The following is an 18,214-nucleotide window of genomic DNA, read 5'->3' on the forward strand; positions in this document are numbered from 1 at the left end:
GTGTTTCTTATCCAAGATAACAGCTTTTCTTTCGTTGCAACTTTTCTTGGGAACCAATGTACCGTAGTGGACTGGGAATAAGACCTGGATTCTCATTCTAGCTGTGTTATGTGATTGTAAATCAATTCAAATCAATTCAACTCCCAGTTTTCTCATCTGTATATGAAGTGACTTGGTTATCTCTAAGGTCCTATGCCGCTTTAAAATTAGTATGATTGATTATGCTTTCAGACTGCAAGAATCTTTCTTTCGTCTGCTAGATTATCTGGTTTATGGAAATTAAACTAAGATACGATCAGGTTCTATTCCTCATGTGGATAGCAACTGACTTTGGTTTTCATGTTTGCTATTTTATTTAAAAGGTAATGTTTATGGCTTTCCCAAATAAATGCAATGTCCATACCACCCAGGTAGTATCATCTTCTGTGAACTCAATTTCATAAATCAAACAGTTTGCTGGAATGGGTCCCTCAGGCATGCTCCATCTCAGGTTAATTTCCTCTGAGTTCTTCACAGTAAAACTAAGGAAGTTTGGTGGCAAAGGTTTAACTGAAAAGCAAAAGAAAAGCACTTCAACAGGAAGTTATTGGAGTTTAGCAATAGCCTTTACCAAAAGCTAGGGACATCTGGTAATAGAATCCTCCAGGATAATTACTCTATAATTATTATTCTCATAATATAAATTAAAATCAAAGTTGCTTGCCAACTGTGGGGTAAATGGCATAGTTTTCAGAATCTTCTAACCTGGCCTTAGTCCATTTACATAATGGGTGTTTACTACTGCAGCCTCCAGCTGTCTTGGCAGATCTGCGGCAAGGGGTAAAGAGCAAACCGCCGTTCTCTCCTCCCCTTTGTTCCTGGTACATAATTGGTCTGGCACCTGCCAGTCACCAAGGACCTGCCCATGGAGTTCCTCCAGGAAGGGGCAGGGTGGGGAGTAGAGAGCATGCCATGGTTTTAGAGAAATGGAGCACAGAGCAGGTTTTGCTAGCAGGGACTGGGGAGAAAGGACTTGGGGAGGGTGCATGTCATGGCCAGAGGGGACAGAGCCAGGCCTAGCTAGCAAATTCCAGCAAGCTGTAAGCAATAACAATGGTTTCTCCCAACCTACCCTTCCCTTTGCCTTACTTGGTTTCACCAAATTCATAGGGGAGTTTGTTCCAGGAGGTGGACTCCCTTCCCCCAGAGCCACACCAACCAAGATTAACTTAAGAAACTTGGTTATTTTGGATACTAATTTTTTGATAAGTCAAATGTTGATAAATATTTAAACCCAAGGGAGAAGTTAGAAGATCCAAATCATTAGTCATTTTTCGATTTTGTAGCATTAGAAACAACTACCACAATCATAACTACTCTTTGTATTAATAACTAACTCTTATTTAGAGCTTGTGATGTGTCAGGCATGGAATCAGGGATGTTATATCATAAACTCATTCATGTCTCACAATAAACCTGTGAGATGGTGCTCTTATTATCTTTATTTTACTGATAAAGTAATTGAAACATGCTAAAAGTAACTTGGCCAAAATCATACAGCTAGAAAGTGGTAAATCCCAAGATTCAGACACAGATATGGTTGACTCTAGAACCCATCATTCTTGTAATTGTTAGAACTAACACAGACTGAGAAAATAGCGAACCATGTGCTTATTGAGGCCTGGGAATAAGTGATTCCATACCTTATCAATAACACTAGACAAAAATACTATATAGCAGACTAACTCTTTGAAGCTGGGAAATAAATTATAAGTTCTAAATGAAAATGATGTTTTTCCCTTCATTCAATTCCTCACCTTCCATGCTTTTATATTTAATAAACACTTCCTCATATGCTCTGCCCTGTTGGCCCTCCCTTTTCTGGTTTTGCCTTCCCACAGGTATCTATGTGTATCTGTATCTCTTCTCTTCCATGTGGTTGTAAATGGCCTAAACTATTGAAGTTGTTTACTTCACCTATATTTTGAAGCTGAAAAATGAAATAGCTGGATCTGATAGACTGCGATTCTGATGATCCATTAACACAGATGTAGAAATCTTTATAGTCTGATGACTTCAAATAGGGAAACCTACAGCCAGTATTTTTTCCATTAACCATGACGTAATCAGCACACTGTAATGCATGTTCCAAGCCCTCATACCTGTAAAAAGAAGTGTTGTAAGAATTGTGTCTACCAGTTATCTTCTAGTATCATGGTGCTCAATTTTCAATTAATTTAAAATACCGTGAATAAAAAAAATCATTTAAGAACATGCAATATTTATTGAGCACTATGTGCCAGATCCTCTAAGTGCTAGGGATACAACAGTAAGGAAAGCAAACATAGTCCATGATTTCATGAGCTTACGATTTGGTGGGAGTCTTTACAAAATCTCAAAATAAGGCAAGGTTTCTTACAAATGTACTTAGTAGATTTGTGAATCAAAGACTAAGATTCCTATTAAGAAAATCTGGGGTTAATATAGATAGTCCTGGATGATACTGCCTTTTTAATATTGTATTAGCTTATATTAAAAGAAAGCAGACTTATAAAATACTGCTAGTGTTTAATAAAATGAATGAAACTCTGGGGATAAAATACACACTAAGAGATAAACCTCAGAAAAGCCAATGGGGCCAAAAAGAAAAAGAGAAGCTGTTTGGCAAATAAATATCTAATTTCCCATTCTCTTAGACAAGAAATGTTGCCATATCATTGAAAGTTAACCTCTTTCCAGTAATAAAACTAATGGGAATTAGGGGGGATTTCCCTCCCTATTTCCAAGCAACAAAATGCCTGGTTTATTTTCCTAAACAATAGCTTGCAAATACAAAATGTGACATTCTCTGTAAAGCATCCAAAATCCCTTTTGAAATGAGGTCAGTCTCACAGCTGATAAAGTGCTGGTATAAATATCTGGACTGGACTGAATTCACTCTATGCTAAGTATTTACTTTGGGCAGAGTTTGTAAAATTGTAGTCTATTGGTTAGTTCACCTTACTCAAATTTGGGAGACTTGAGTTCTAGACTTGACTTTTACAAAGATTTACTTTGTGCCACTGAGAAACCTCATGCTACCCATATTTTCCAGTCTCTAAAATGTTAATATTCACCCTCACTACTTTACTAAGATGCGGGTAAAGTTATGTCAAACATGAACTACAATGTATAAGAAGGCAGGGACTTTGTCTTATTCACACTTTCATTCTTTTTATCTAGAACACTGCCTAGCATTTAACAATTGCTTAATATTTGCTGAATTAATGAACAAGTAAGCTAGACCTTAGAAAATGGTCCATCCACTTCCACATGAAGAAACTGAGACTCCCCAAAAGGGAAACTGCTTGCTCAAGACTACCATGTTAAATGATGCCAGAGCAGGGATCAGAACCCAGTTCTTAAGATTGTTCATAGTTTATACCTTATCACTTACATATTACGATTTCCTAAAGAAAAACACCATGATAATTTGGGCCTGAAACTCATGAAGAGTAACACTTTGTCCTGTCTTGTTTTTTCTGTTTTTTAACAAATGCATAAATTCTGGTACTTATCAATTTACCAATGCCATTATCATTCGTTTCATTCATTTAATGAATATTTAGTGACAATCTATTATGGGCATAGCACAGAACAGATAGTCAAAGGGAAATACAAGAAATAGTTCATACACACCAATGTTTAAAAGTTTATGAGGGAGTCAAAGCATATATGTATGACAAAAATTTAAATGCCATCTGGACAATAAGTAATTAAGAGCTATTTTAAGTAATAGTTAAGAGAAAAACTGAAAGAAAAGCTGATGTGATTAGTAAAGGATTCATGAAACTGAATACCAGATGGGCCTTGAAAGATGGATAAGAGTTGGTGAGAGAGATGGGGCATTCCAGACAGCAGTGCACACACAGGCATAAAAAATTATAACATGGGTGAGAAAGAAATGTAGAGATGGATCTAAATGGAGTGGAATATTCACGCTGGTGATAGTAGAAAACAGTGTTGGAAAAGCAGTGATACAGTGAGGCAGAGGCTTGAATGCCAGCCTAGATTTTATCTCAGAGGCAATGAGTAGCTACGGGAGGTTTTTGGGCAAGAGTGGCAATGAGGTGAGCCTGAAGTAGAGTTCTTACAATAAATATGGGAAATAAAGAACAGATGTGCAACCTTGCAAAAGGGGTGTTAGAACATGGTAATCAATATTACCATGAAACAATTATAAATGGAGATAGAAGATTGAAGATGGCTCTAAGTTTAAAAACGTCAGTGACACTTAACAGGTAAGGAAGTCATAAAAAGGACCAGTTTTAATAGGTACCTGCTTTTTCAAAAAGCAAGAATATAAAATATGCCAAAAAATTTTAGGTTATAACTCCATCTATCTAAAGGATACAAAATTTAATTCAGTATAGAAACAATGATTGCATTCCTTTTTTTCACCCAGTGTCTTCCAGTAGCTACAGCCTGAACCTACTTGCTACCATTGAAAACCCCAAATAATAGTAGACAACCTTTATCATGATTACAACTCTGAAAAATATAATGAATTTAATTTTGTGAAAATACAGTTACTCATGCTGTGGATTAATTTTGATAAATATTTTCCTACTACAGAATTCTTATTATAAAAATACTTACCAGTAAAACAAGTTGTAATTGGTATCAAAATGAACACCCATGCCAGGTTTCCAAGAACAGAATAAATATTGCCAGTTGTAATATACACAATCCATATCCTGAATTTTAGTTTCCAGATTTCCTAAGAAATGAATGACCTGTGAATACTTGAGAGGCATGGTGATGAATCATTTGTGAAATCCTTACGTAATTTTATTTCATTTCTTTTGACCTCTCCATTTCACTTAGCAATCAACATAATCAGGACTATTTCAAAAGGAAGCTGTTGGAAATCACTGTTAAGTGGAACATGCAAAATCAAAAACCTTTGAGGGTTCATTACTGATGCTAGTGTAAGCATATGCAGTAGCTGCTCTGAGCAGTTAAGCAAATAAATGCATATTTACTAATATGATGCAAAAGTTGGGAACTTTATTAATCTAATAAAATGCATATTTTGCCAAATGTGTTTTTCTGATTTGAGAATTAAAAAAAGCTAGTCACCCACTTCTAAGGATTCTATTTTGTGCCACACTCTCACTTGTACATACAATGTGGTGTAGAAGAATTAAGGGAGTTGTTCCCTACATGGGTTGTTCTGACAGTATTAATATAAAGACAGCTTTGTTTTAACCTTGTGGTGATATCCAGTAAGTAGCTTCTGACCATACACTTTGAACTTCTGATCCGTTTGTGCACTGCACTGGCAAAAGTGTGTGTATCTTTGCTTCAATGCCTTTGTTAAGGTCAAACCCATCTTTGTAATGTAGATTCCTAGTAATGATGGTCTGTTTGATAAAAAGATGAGACAAAGTAAAGCTTAGAAATTGATGACATCATACACCACATTAAAAAGTCTAAGAAGTCATTAATATCCCAGAGAGTTCCCAATATCTAAGAAATTACTGATGATTATCTCATACAATGTAACATAAATTTCTGGCATAGCTCACAGCTGTTTATCATTTGATGATATCATTTTAATATTAACATCTCATTCAAAAAAACCCAAAAAATTCTAGAAGAGAAAAAAAAGGCTATAGCAGGAATTTGAGCTATAACCAACTTGAAATTGAGATTATTTTCACATACCATATGTATATTAAATAAGAAATGACTTATCATCTTTCAAATATCAGAGGAACTCTACAGGAATCATATAAAGGAAAATCTTGGAAGTAAGTGGAGTAAGCCAGAAAAATTGTGAGCTCCTGGACGACTACAATCATATATCATTTATCCTTGTATTCTTGATACCTACAGAGTGCCTGGCACAAAAAGTTGCCCAATAAATCATTGGTCTGAATTGTCCCTTGAAACAACCTAACTGAATTAGGAACGTAACAGAATGCCTTGTACAACAGAAATCTTTGAACATGCTTGTTGACTATGTAAGTAATTAATAATTCAATAAACCTTGAGTGCTTACTAAAATATATGCAAAGAACTATGCTGTGGGGAGAGTACAAGGATAAATAAGGCTTGATTCCTACAGAGATAAAGCTCATAATCTAGCATATGCAGGTTTATAAGGAACTGGAAAATATGGTAAAATGTTTAAGTACTCTTCAAGTCCATATTCCATGGTACCAAGTATTTTTTTTCTTGTACTTCCAATGACAGTCTTAATACTGGGTAGGATGAAAACAGATGTGGCAGGAAGCACAGGAAATAGCAGCAGGCATGGCAGCCTGTTGTACCTTAATAATAGCTCTTGAGATATGGAAATTAGAGTGGATACTGACAACATGAATCACAAGAAAATTCCCAATAATCACTCTGCTAGTGCAAGTGCATGCTCTACTTACCTTCCAGTTTTCATTACCAATGTTTCGATATTTTAATACATATTCTACTGTGCATTCCTTAAAATTATCCAGAGACAGTGGAGGTTGCCATTGCAAACAGAGATAACCTAAATATCCAGGATCCACTATCTCAAATTCCTGAGGAGGATTAACTGAAATAAAATCAATAAAATATTTTTACTCTTTTCCTGTATTTTATGACAAAGATTGCCAAATCTAGATTACTTCCATATGTCATCAACTGATAAATGGGTAAGTAACTGTGAATATTAGTCAACCATAAGAAAGAAGTACTGACATATGCTACAACATGGACAAACCTTTAAAACATTAATTGAAAAGAAGCCAGTCACAAAAGACCACATATTATATGATTCCATTTACATGAAATATCCAGAATAGGCAAATCCATGGAGACAGAAAGCCAATTAGTGGTTGCCAGGGGCTAGAGGGAGGGGAGAATGAGATGTGACTGCTGAATGGATATGGGGTTTCTTCTGGAAGTGATATAAATATTCTGGAATTTGTAGTGCTGTTAATACAACTTTGCAAATATACTAAAAACTCACTATGTGAGTTTTATGTTATGTAAATTATATCTCAATAAAACTGTTAGAAAATCTAGATTATTGCTATATAGTTATCCCCTCTTTAAGAAATCACATATGCAAAATGTGACTTTGTCTAGCAAGGTACTAAGTTTTCATAGAAACAAGAAATTCAACATGGAGTTATCTCTTTGGTCATACAGACCAGAATTTGGTCTAGGATGGAAACACTTTATTACATAAATTTCTCTAATAGCAAGAACCAATCAGTATTAATTCAGTGTTTACTGCACACATGTAACATCATGGAACATACAAAAAATGGCCAGAAAATATAAAATATGACTACTATGGCTAAGTGCTTTAATAATTAAGAGAACAGATAGATCTTGCCACTTCAATCTGGTTAATCAAATTTTCTAGTTAACTAAAGTTCAGAGCTATCCCTAGAATATGGTAAACCAGAGCTACTCTCTCTCAAAGGACACAAGAAAAACTGGCAAGTAGCTGAGTAGAGTGGCATCAGGAAATTGCCTGTTTTATTTTGGGAGAGGGGCAGTGGGAGGCAATGGCTCCCCCATCTGGTGATTTTAAAAAGCAACAAAAACAATACTATAAACTTTTACTAGCAAATCTAGCCGTAGTATAGTTATCCTCATGTTGCCTTTCTACTCATAATTTCCTCTCATTTCTTCTGTTGTTCATATTTTAATATGCCATTTCATAATATCAATGAAGTGAGAAAAAGAATCCACAGTAAGAAGTCATGGCACAAATTATGATTTGACATGGGACTCCTATGTACCAATAAAGAAGGTCTCTATTGAGGATGAAATAATCCTTTGTTGGACTCTTATGGTTAGAAATCTTTGTCAACTGCATTGTTCTAAATACTTTGTGTAATAAGAAAAGTTCATTAGACATGATTAGATAATTCTGTAATTATTTTTACTTAAATCTCTGCATATTTTTTCTTATTTATCTAATTGCCTCAAAGGTTAAGGATAGTAATTAAGTTTCTAGTCAGTTGGGTAGCAGGCAATGAGGTTTCAGAGAATTAACCTATCTGCTAGAAAAGACTATACAAAAAGATATGGAAAGTATTTTAGTTTTATTCCACAAAATATTTGTTAACATCAATTACCTTTACACATGAGGCTGACAAATCTTTTGGACATGAACTTCCTGAAAATATTTCTCTAACAATCCATGCACATGTTTTGCACTTTCACAGGGTAGGTTAAAAAGACAGTTAATATCCCTAATTTTAAAACTACTCCATTGTAGGTTTACCTTTTATCTCAGCATTTGAAGACAAAGTAGAGCCAAATGCTGTGCAAAGAAGAAGAATATATAGGCATCTGGTATCCAAATGATTGAAAGCCATTTCTCCAAGATTTAATACCCTGAAATTTCCACTCTAAGAAGGAAAAATATAACATTTTAACTTCATCTTACTCGAAGTAACCAAATGACTAAATGTGACAAAATACATTTTGGAACTCTCTGCATGCTTTTTACCTGTAATTAGGAAAACTGCCCCTTTGAACCATGGAAACAGAAAAATCAAGTTTGGAACCAATATAATTAGAAAGGGAGGATTCTAGTCTCATCCCTCTTATAAGAGTAAAATAAAAGCAAAACAAACATAAAATCTGTATCCTTTCACTTCCTGGCACACCCCCCAACTCTCCCACCCCCACCCCCATACTTTTCCACATATCACATGCTAGGACCAGTATGGGATAACTTCAAATAGCTTTCAGCCTGAAGACTAGGCCAGACCCACCAATGTGTTCTGTCGGTTCACAGGGGGAGTTATATCATTAGTGTCCATAGCAATCCTCTTCCCCAGCAACCAAGAAAATATGCTAATACATATCCTCTTTTTTGAGAGAAAAAGTATTTTAAAGCTATCTGACTAATGAGAAAGCTCAGAACCTAGACCAAAGCCTCAGATAAAACAGAACTTTCCTGTTTTTTATAAATATTAAGTATCATCTTCTACTCTCATATCTGTTCCATTCTTCCCTGTGTTTCCTGTATCAGTAAATGGTACCATCTTCTTCCCAGCTGCCCAAACTAGAAATCTGGGAGTCTTCCTGAACTCCTCCCTCTCTGATCCAATCTCTCCCTTATCACTACCATTTCCTAAATTGAGGATCTTACCAGGAATCTCTTTATCTAGTCTTTACTGCCTCCACACCATTGTCCACACCACAGACAGCAAGAATGACCTTTCTAAAGGGCAAATTTGAACTTATCACCCTTTTTTAAAAGAGTGCTTCACTGCCACAGAATACAATTTAATCATCTTTGTATTCTTGAAGAATACTAGTTTTATGATCAAAACTTAAAAGTCATGTCTCCCCTACCTACTCAATCAAAAATTACTTACTCTCCTTCCAAAGAAAAATCACTGCTCCCAGTTCTATACTTCTCTTTGAGTCTTTATTCCTGAAACCAACAATTTCACAGAAAGTTAAGGATTAAAGGCCACTTACCCCAACATTCATGGACTACCTTTCTTTTCTCTTACATAAATTAAGCAGGAGAGATTCTCTTTCCCCACCCTCTTCATCCTACCTGGTCCATCTGCAATGTTCTAATGTTGGTAGGCTTCAATTATTACATAATAGAATCTTAGGACTAAACTGTTAGAGCTAGCAGGTATATTGAAGACAATGCTAACCCATTCTCCTTTATATATTGGGAAGTAAAACTCATACTTGCCCAAGATTACACAGCGAGTTAGTAACAGAGTTGGAATTAAGACAGAGAGATGATTCCCAGTCCAGTTCACTTCTACCCTAGTATGCTGAGTCCTGCACGTTTGACTCAGGATTATGAAAGTTCTTCCTCTGGGACGCCAGCATTTAAGTCTTCCTTCAATTAGCTAGCCAGGCTGAATCAGCACCATGCTATTTTTTCTATGTCTCATAAAATCATAAGAGGATACCATTTCCCTTACTGAGGTCCAATAAAGCTCTGTCCTCAATTTCTCCCACCCTGCTCACCAGCCAACTGCTGCCCTCTAAAGCATCTGTAAATAGTAGGTAGGTTTGGTTATAGCAGAAGGCCACAGACCTTCCACAGAGCTGCTCTCATAGGTTGAGATGAACATACTGGTTACTTCTGGATCCAAGGCAATAGGTCTCACAAAGAGAAATCCTTTCATGTTACCTATAAGGTCTAAGACAAGCAGGCTTCCCTTAAAATGCTCTCAGAGTGATCTTAAAGTTCTCTCTCCCCTATCAATCTGTCCTTAAATTTTTCATAGCCCCATGTCATGTACAGCATAAATTCTAAGTAAACAGTTAAAAATCACTTGCTTCTGTTCTATTTATAGGCTACTGAAATTTGACTCAGTACCAAACATTTCCTGGATCAACCCAACACATTTAAGCAAAGGTAGGAAATGGGATAGCTGCCTTTCTGAGTCACTTACCTATAAACCCACAAAAGGAGTTCCTGAATTACACCTAGGGTCCCACCTAGACTTTCTTACCCAAATAAACACGAAGACCACTCTTTACTTGGCTTCTAGGTTACAGGATTGTCACTAGTGCAATGAGGTGCTTATCTACTATATGATTACCAGGAAGGACAGGGGTTTTCACATGAAGGGCCAGGGACCTGCAGACAGAGGGAAGATGGGGGAGGAAATGCAGACATACACAATTTGAAAAGTTTTTGGTATACTGATATCCCCATCCCCAGCCCACAGTTAACCGCTCATCTGGTCTTAACTCTGTATTTTTTAAAATGAGGAAATACCCAGAAAGGAAGGTGAATTGTCCAGGCTCATACAACTTATTGGTGGCAGAGCTAGGACTGAAAGCCAGCTCTCTTGAGCCCTTTCCACTGACTAGGAAATATATCATCTTCTTATAAGGTGTCCATCCTGCAGCTATCTTACTGGAAGCCTCCCCATGAACCTTTCTCAACCTATTGTCATCACCCAAACCATCGGCCCCACCACAGAGTTTTATTATCATGACATTTTTGGCAGAGTAATAATTCAGTAACCTTTCACTGAGCACTTATTTTTTCTGCCAAATACCATTCCAGCTAAATCTTGTCTAACATATAAGGTATAAGTGATAAGTCATATCCATAATAGAAACAATACTTCCTACTATTTATTCAGCATTCACAGCATCCCAGGCACTATGCTATGCTAAGCATTCTACATACATTATTTCATATAATACCCAGAGTCTGCTTTGGACATACAAACTATTTTTATTACCATTTTAAAGACAGAATCTGAGACATATGAGAAATTAAATAACTTCCCACAAGTCACACAGACCATAAATGGTGAATCTTGGATTTTAATCCAGACATCTAGTACCAGAGCCCTTGATGAAAACTACATTAGGCATTTTCCATGCCTAAGATTAATGTGGAGAGCAGCTTCCTGTTTCTAACTACTCAGTTTCACACAACACTATTGCTCAGACAGTTTCCCACCGAGGATCTCTGCAACAGCAAGCCTAAAGCTATTTCCTGTTTTCAGACCCACTTCCCCACCTCCTTAAAGACAAGCTACATAATCCCCTTGTTCTAAGAGTTGGCTGGGATAATCCTTGCATAATTGGAGAAATTCCAGGTACTTACCAATAACACAATTTCTCAAGAAATGAATTATCATAGGCAATTATCACAGGCCCTCTTTTTTCTCCTCTCCACTTTAGAGGCATTAATTAGAATCTCTAATACTTCCCTTCCTGTCTGATAATCAAGCACACTGAAAAAAATAGACAGGTGTTCCTGAAACAGCCAGCAGGCCAGGTATTGATTCTACAAATCACAAGATAGGAGAGGTTATGGGTTGGGCGAAAAGCCACTTAAAGCAAATTTAGAATCACAGCAAGGTACAGTAAAAGCTGACAGGACTAATTATTCTTTGGATTAACTAACATGTATAGCTGAGGAACTTGTATAATAAAAAGGCACAGTGGGAAAGAAACTATGGCACTCCATACCATGGAATACTACTCAACAATAAGGAGGAATGGACTTTTCATACACACAACAATTTGTATGGACCTCAAGGACATTATGCTGAGCAAAAAATAAATCTAGTTCCCAAAGGATCACATAAAAAAAAAGGCATAATGGGATAAATACCAACCTGGATTACAGCCCTGCCTGAACTACTTATGTTCTTGAGTTAAAGTATAATTGAATTTCCATCTATAAAATGAAGGTAATGACATCAGCCTGGCAGATTTTTTTTTTGAAAATTAAATGAGATAATGTATGTGAAAGTGTTATGAGAATAGGAAATTGCTCTATCAATTTAAGAGGGGTTTGCTTCAGAGCACCTTGTTACTAAGAAAAACCCTGAAAATAACTTCTCTCAACCTACACATCTGCTCCTACTAACTCAGCAAAATCGACCTATCTGCAGTTGATAACTAAGCTCTTACTATTAACCTCCAACTTCCACCACCCTTGTTGATCCTTTACTGATCTTTGTCTTAATAACAATAATTCCTTCAATTTGTTTAGCTTTTTATAGTTTACAAATAATTTATTGAATTATTTTAACAAATCTGCAGGTGTATAAGGTTGGTATTACATATTTACAATAGGTAAAACTGGGGCTTAGAGAAGTGTTTTGACTTGCAAAAGATCCTATAGCTGGTACAGCCTGTACTGAAAGGAAAGGTAAAAACGAAGTTAAGGGACAGAAAAATGTTGCAAAGGCCAAGAACGTAGTCACTTATATAATAATATGGCTTTGTAGAAAAGTTCCTTCTCTACCTTGACAAAGAAAAAAAATTTGTCCAAAGTATCTGAAATGACCACAAGTTCTTCTTTTGTTCATAAAGGCAGTGACCAGGTTGCAGAGACAAACAATTTTTTACTGGAAACTGCTGAATGGAGTTTTTCAATGTCACTAAAGTGGCTTCTTAAAAAAACACAACCACCTAAAAGAAGTATGGCCATGTCATTTCTGTTGCCATTGTTAAAAAAAATCAGTGCTATAAAATTTGATACATTCCATTCACATTATTTAAAATACCTACAAATATCAACCAAAGCAATTAGAATAGCACTTGGAGAAAAAGAAAATGGCAAAAAAGAGAAGAAGCAGAGCTTGAGAAGAGAAAGATGGAACAGTAGGATTACTGCAAAGGCTTGAGTGTTGTCTACGGGAGAAATGATAAATGTATCATGGTCTTACACAAGGAGATATTGATTAGGAAATCTGGGCTCTAGCACAAACTTTGCCAGGGAATTTAGAAAAAAAAATACATAGATAGATAGATAGATAAATAGATAGATAGATAGATAGATAGATAGATAGATAGATAGATAGATAGATAGATAGATAGATAGATACTGTAGTTATTAAGCTTTTATCAGTTATCAGATTCTGTGCCAAATACTTGATATGGATTAGATCACTTAAGTCTCACAAAAGTTGATAGTTACTATTACTATTATTCCAATACTACAAATGAGTCATTTGAGGCCCAGAAAGGTTAATTAAATTACTCAAGGTCATACAACTTAAGAAAAAATGAGTATATATGATTCTAAAGACTATGCTCCTTTTAACATATCAGCCTATCTTTCAACTAACCTCACTTTAGTGAGGCTCAATTTCTTCTCACTCGTTATCCCTGAGATATCATCCTATGTCATCTGTTAATCTGCTGTGTATGCATCCGCGGTTTCAGGATGCGAATCTAAAGAACTGGTTTCCTGAGTAACTAATCTTGTTTCAAGGAGACCATCCATGTGCACAAATGTCCATTCCTGGCCGTGACTCAGCATCATAATCAGCACCTCTGGCCTGACAACACACTGAGATCAATACGTGGCTCAGTAGCAGTACAAACAGCCTATGAACCCATGCTGAGTAAAATCTAATTTAGATAATAACTAGCAAATAATATGCCCTGAAGTGGAGGAGTTTGTAAAGAATGCTGAAGATGACTGTGTACTTTCAAACACAGTACGACTTTGAATTAGACAGATTCACAATGCTTGCCACTAGTCTAATGTAAGCCATTTTCCACAAAAGTACACAAAGAAGTTAGGCATGTGCTGAATGATGAAAATCACTGTAGACACAAAATACAGGTAGGATCTCTTTTTGACAGTTATCACTTTATCATCCAGTTATATAAAACATGATTATATTTATGTCCCTGCCAACATTACATACTAACATTGTTTATTGATTTTTATGAAATACGTTCAGTAAATCTTGTGAAACACAGTCATCTTACTCCCTGATTTTTTTAGATGGTTTTCTACATGACATCCTGAGTTTATCCAGCTAAAGTTTCCTGAAGCACTGTCAAAGCTAGACAATTAAGTTTTGAGCTCTCATAGCTATTGCCAGGTACACAGTGCTAATTCAAGGAGCAGTTTACACATTTCAGAATCTGTCTCTAATCTGAACAGATCAGAACTTTATACATTTATAATCACATTCAAAAAACCACCAATAGGCTTTTACAACCCTTTAAAAAAAGTCCCCGAGGTCATCAATTATCAATTTCCTAAAATAGGTCAAATCATTTTTTAACATACCTTACATTCTAGTCAAATGAAGTCACAGCTGAAGAGCAATGCAGTATTTTCAAAGGCACTTCTCTGAAACTAGCAAAATAATCTCTTTTGTTCAACACCCTTCTCCCCACTCCCAGATGCTTCCAGATACTTGTTAGCAAGCAAACACTGTGTACTGAAAACATTCCCTTCACGTAACTTCAAAAGTAAGTAACAGAGTGTGCCCCACCCCCTCCATACTAAGTAAAAACAGAACACAAAATGCACAATAGCACGTTTGATATTACTTCAAGGTTATTCAACAGCATGCTCTTTCATGTCCATGAAGTATAAACTATAAATACATCAAAATATGGTACTGTATCATATATAGTACCATCAGTTTTGGAAAAGAATATTAACAAAAACATACATGCATTTCTATCATCTATCTGTTATTCAACAATTTTTTTGGAAGCCTACTACATGCCAGGCATAGTTCCAGCAGCTGGGGATACAGCACTGAACAAAAAAAAGAACCTGCGCTCTCAGAACTAACTTACTGGTATGGAAGAGAGACAATAAACATATCTGATAATTATAAGCTCTATGAAGAAAAATAAGGCAGGATAATACGAGCATAATGGGGGTTCATTTGGGATAGTGTGGTCAGGGAATGCCTCTTTAAAAAAAGTGACATTAAGGACCTCAATGAAGTGAGGGAATGAACCAGGTGAAGATAGAGAGGAGGAATCTTCCAGGTGGAAGGAACAGCACATTCAAAAGCTCTGAGGTGGTAATCAGCTTAGTAGTCCTAGGAATAACACGACCAGTGAGACAGGAAACAGAAAAGTTTAGATGATCCCACTTAGACAGGAAGACTGTAGGTCATGGTAATGAATTTCCCACTTACTTTTAGTAGAAGAGTAAGCAACTGGACAATCTTGAGTAGAATGACATGATGCAACTTACATTTTAAAAGGCTACTCTGTTTAGAAGGAAAGGATAGAAGCAATAACCCAGGCTAGAGTTGATGACTTGGACCAAGTGGATATAGCAGTGGAGATGCTGATAGGATTTACTGATGGATTGACTGTGAAGTATCACAGGATTATGCCTCTATTTTTGTAATAGGCAACTGAGTAACTGTTTATGGGGCCTAGGGATGATGGAAAAGAGTTCGGTTTTGGATGGTTCAGTTTAAACTAATTAAACATACAAGGGGAGAAGATGACATTAGGTAGTTGGATATTTGACTCTGGAGATAAGGAGAAGACCAGAGCTATAGATATATATTTGAGAGTCATCAGCATGTAGACAGTATCTAAAACCACAGGATCAACTAACATCACCTAGGATATAGTATAGATGAGACAGAGGACCAAGGACATATTGCGACCCTCCAATATGGAAAGGTCAAAGATGAGGAGGTACCAACAAAGGAGACTTAAGGGAGGCCAGGGAGAAAGAGGAAAACCCAGTTTGCGGTGTCCTAGAAATCAGGTGAGGAAAATGTTTCAAAGATAGAGTGACAGACAATGTCAAAAACTAATTACAGGCTGAGTAAGATAAGGCCTGAGAATGCTCCAATGGATTTGGCAAACTGGAGATAACTGATGACATTGATAAGGGAGTAAGTGGGATACCTGACATGAAACTCAGATAAAAATGGGTTTAGGCAAAGGGGAAGGGCAAAAACTGTACACAGTGAGTACAGTAACTCTCTTGAAAAATTTGTTATGAAAGGATATAAGATGCTCTTGCTAGGGGGAAATCACTCATTTCTTCTTCCCTCTTGAAAACATGAATGGAGAACATCTCACATTCACGTAAAGGCTTGATCCTGCTCTTCCTTAGATTTTCACTGTACCTCTTTAGTAACAGCAGGTGTTCTTATTTGAGGGACACAGGCCAGGGTATTTTTATCAACGAATACCATACCATGGCAGAACATTTTTCTGACAATTAGAAACTACTCAAGTTTAGTTTCACTAGCAGTTACTTTAATAAATATTTTCCATCTGCTCAAATTGTTTTGCAGAGCTATTTCCAACTTCTTGCATTTCTAATGAAATATTATTTTTAAAATCTGTCATTTCTCTAGACTATAGAACATCTTTATTTTCTACATCCAATCTGAGATTTCCCTTTTTTCTTCTAGTTTTGTCTTCTGCAGCAAAAGTAATTAGAAACATTTTTGACTATATTTTTACAAGGCACTTGAAGAACTTGGCTGTTAGTCAGAAACATGATTGATGACCTGAATCTAGAAATAACAGAAATTCTGGTTCTAGCCCTGGTTTCAAAATGCAGAATAGTAACATATAGCCTTTATTTTATTTTGAAAACTTTGAAACTGAGGGATGAAACAATACAACTGTATATACTCCCAAAGGCCTCCAATCATGCAAATCTCTAGGCAGGAGGATTTGCACTCTGGCTTAGGTGGCCTATTTGAGACTCAAGACTGTGTGTGGAGGGTAGCTATTTCATCATTTCAGGTTCTTGCTATTTGCTTCTCCCTCATGCCCCTTTCTCTCCTGGCACCCTTTTCTTCTCTCTTCTTTTTCCATTTTCCTACTTACCAATGTTTCTTTTTTCCATTAACTGGAAATTAGTACATTTTTGTTTCACTGCCTGTCATTTAAAAAATATAGGAGCAGTCTCTCTTCTTAATATATTTTCATTAGTTCTTTGACTTCAGAATAATGTTTTCCATGCATTACTTGAAGAATAAACCAGTTTTGTGACCTTGTAAGCTTATTTTTGTAAAGTGCTTAGACAAAAAGAAATTATTTTTTACTTATGTGTGGACAGAACTTTATTGTTCTTCAGTGAACTGGCTGCCATTCATAAAAATGAATTTCCTGCTTCAAGACTAAAGGTTCTTTATAATCATTTGCTTAAAAGCTCTAAATCCACTTCATAATCCTAAGAGGTAGGACTGCCTACTCACCCACATTCTGTTTTTGATAGCTTCTTTTGAGTCTGGGTTAGACAATGTTTCCTAAGTGATTCTAGAGTCTTCTCATCAAAATAGAATGTAGTGTCTACTTTTATCACCTGTCCTTTGATTGCTGTATTGGTGCTGACATGGTCATAGGCATCCATCCAGATCTGCATTTCACAGACTTTTCCTGAGCACCTATTTTGTACTCAGATAGGCTACAGATAGGAAAGTAAGCAAGACACAGTGTCCCCTGCTCTCAAGTCTACTGAAGGAGCAGACAATACAGTTACTCACTACATACCTACTAGAATGGCCAAAATCTTCAACAATGACAAAAGATGGGAGGACGTAGAGCAACAAGAATATCATTTATTGCTGATGGGAATGTAAAATAGCATAGCCACTTTGGAAGATAGTGTGGTGGTTTCTTTCAAAACTAATACTCTTACCATACCAGCCAGTGATTATAATCCTTGGTATTTACCCAAAGGAGTTGAAAACTATGTCCACACAAATACCTGCACATGGATATGTATAGCAGCTTTATTCATAATGGCCAAAACTTGGAAGCAACCAAGATGACCTGTAGATAAATTGAGGTACATCTGGAGAAATATTCAGTGCTAAAAAGAAATGAGCTATCAAGTCATGAAAAGACACAGAGAAACCTTAAATGCACATTTCTAAGTGAAATAAGCCAATCTTGAAAGGCCATATACTATATGATTCCAACTATATGTCATCCTAGAAAAGGCAAAACTATGGAGACAGCAAAAAGATCAGTAGTTGCCAGG

The 18,214-nt window shown here is 36.3% G+C and overlaps 1 protein-coding gene across 9 annotated transcripts in view; it reads right to left on the reverse strand.

Moving 5' to 3' along the window:
• IL13RA2 (interleukin 13 receptor subunit alpha 2) overlaps positions 1-18,214 on the reverse strand; it is a 65,976-nt gene that overhangs the window by 12,743 nt on the left and 35,019 nt on the right. For 2 of the 9 annotated variants that reach the window (XM_036917249.2, XM_036917251.2), the window contains 7 exons: positions 10,461-10,588; positions 8,246-8,372; positions 6,405-6,556; positions 5,231-5,384; positions 4,618-4,738; positions 1,957-2,141; positions 404-549 (listed from right to left, as the gene is read on the reverse strand). In XM_036917249.2, the coding sequence (XP_036773144.2) occupies positions 404-549; positions 1,957-2,141; positions 4,618-4,738; positions 5,231-5,384; positions 6,405-6,556; positions 8,246-8,339 (852 nt within the window). In that variant the 5' untranslated portion in view covers positions 8,340-8,372; positions 10,461-10,588. Of the gene's footprint in view, positions 1-403; positions 550-1,956; positions 2,142-4,617; positions 4,739-5,230; positions 5,385-6,404; positions 6,557-8,245; positions 8,373-9,350; positions 9,410-9,456; positions 9,594-10,460; positions 10,589-14,512; positions 14,650-18,214 lie in introns of those variants that run through there. The other 7 variants (XM_036917250.2, XM_057495806.1, XM_057495807.1 and 4 more) reach the window with 7 other exon arrangements.

The sequence above is a fragment of the Manis pentadactyla genome, chromosome X (genome assembly GCF_030020395.1).
Source record: "Manis pentadactyla isolate mManPen7 chromosome X, mManPen7.hap1, whole genome shotgun sequence".
NCBI lineage: Eukaryota > Metazoa > Chordata > Mammalia > Pholidota > Manidae > Manis > Manis pentadactyla.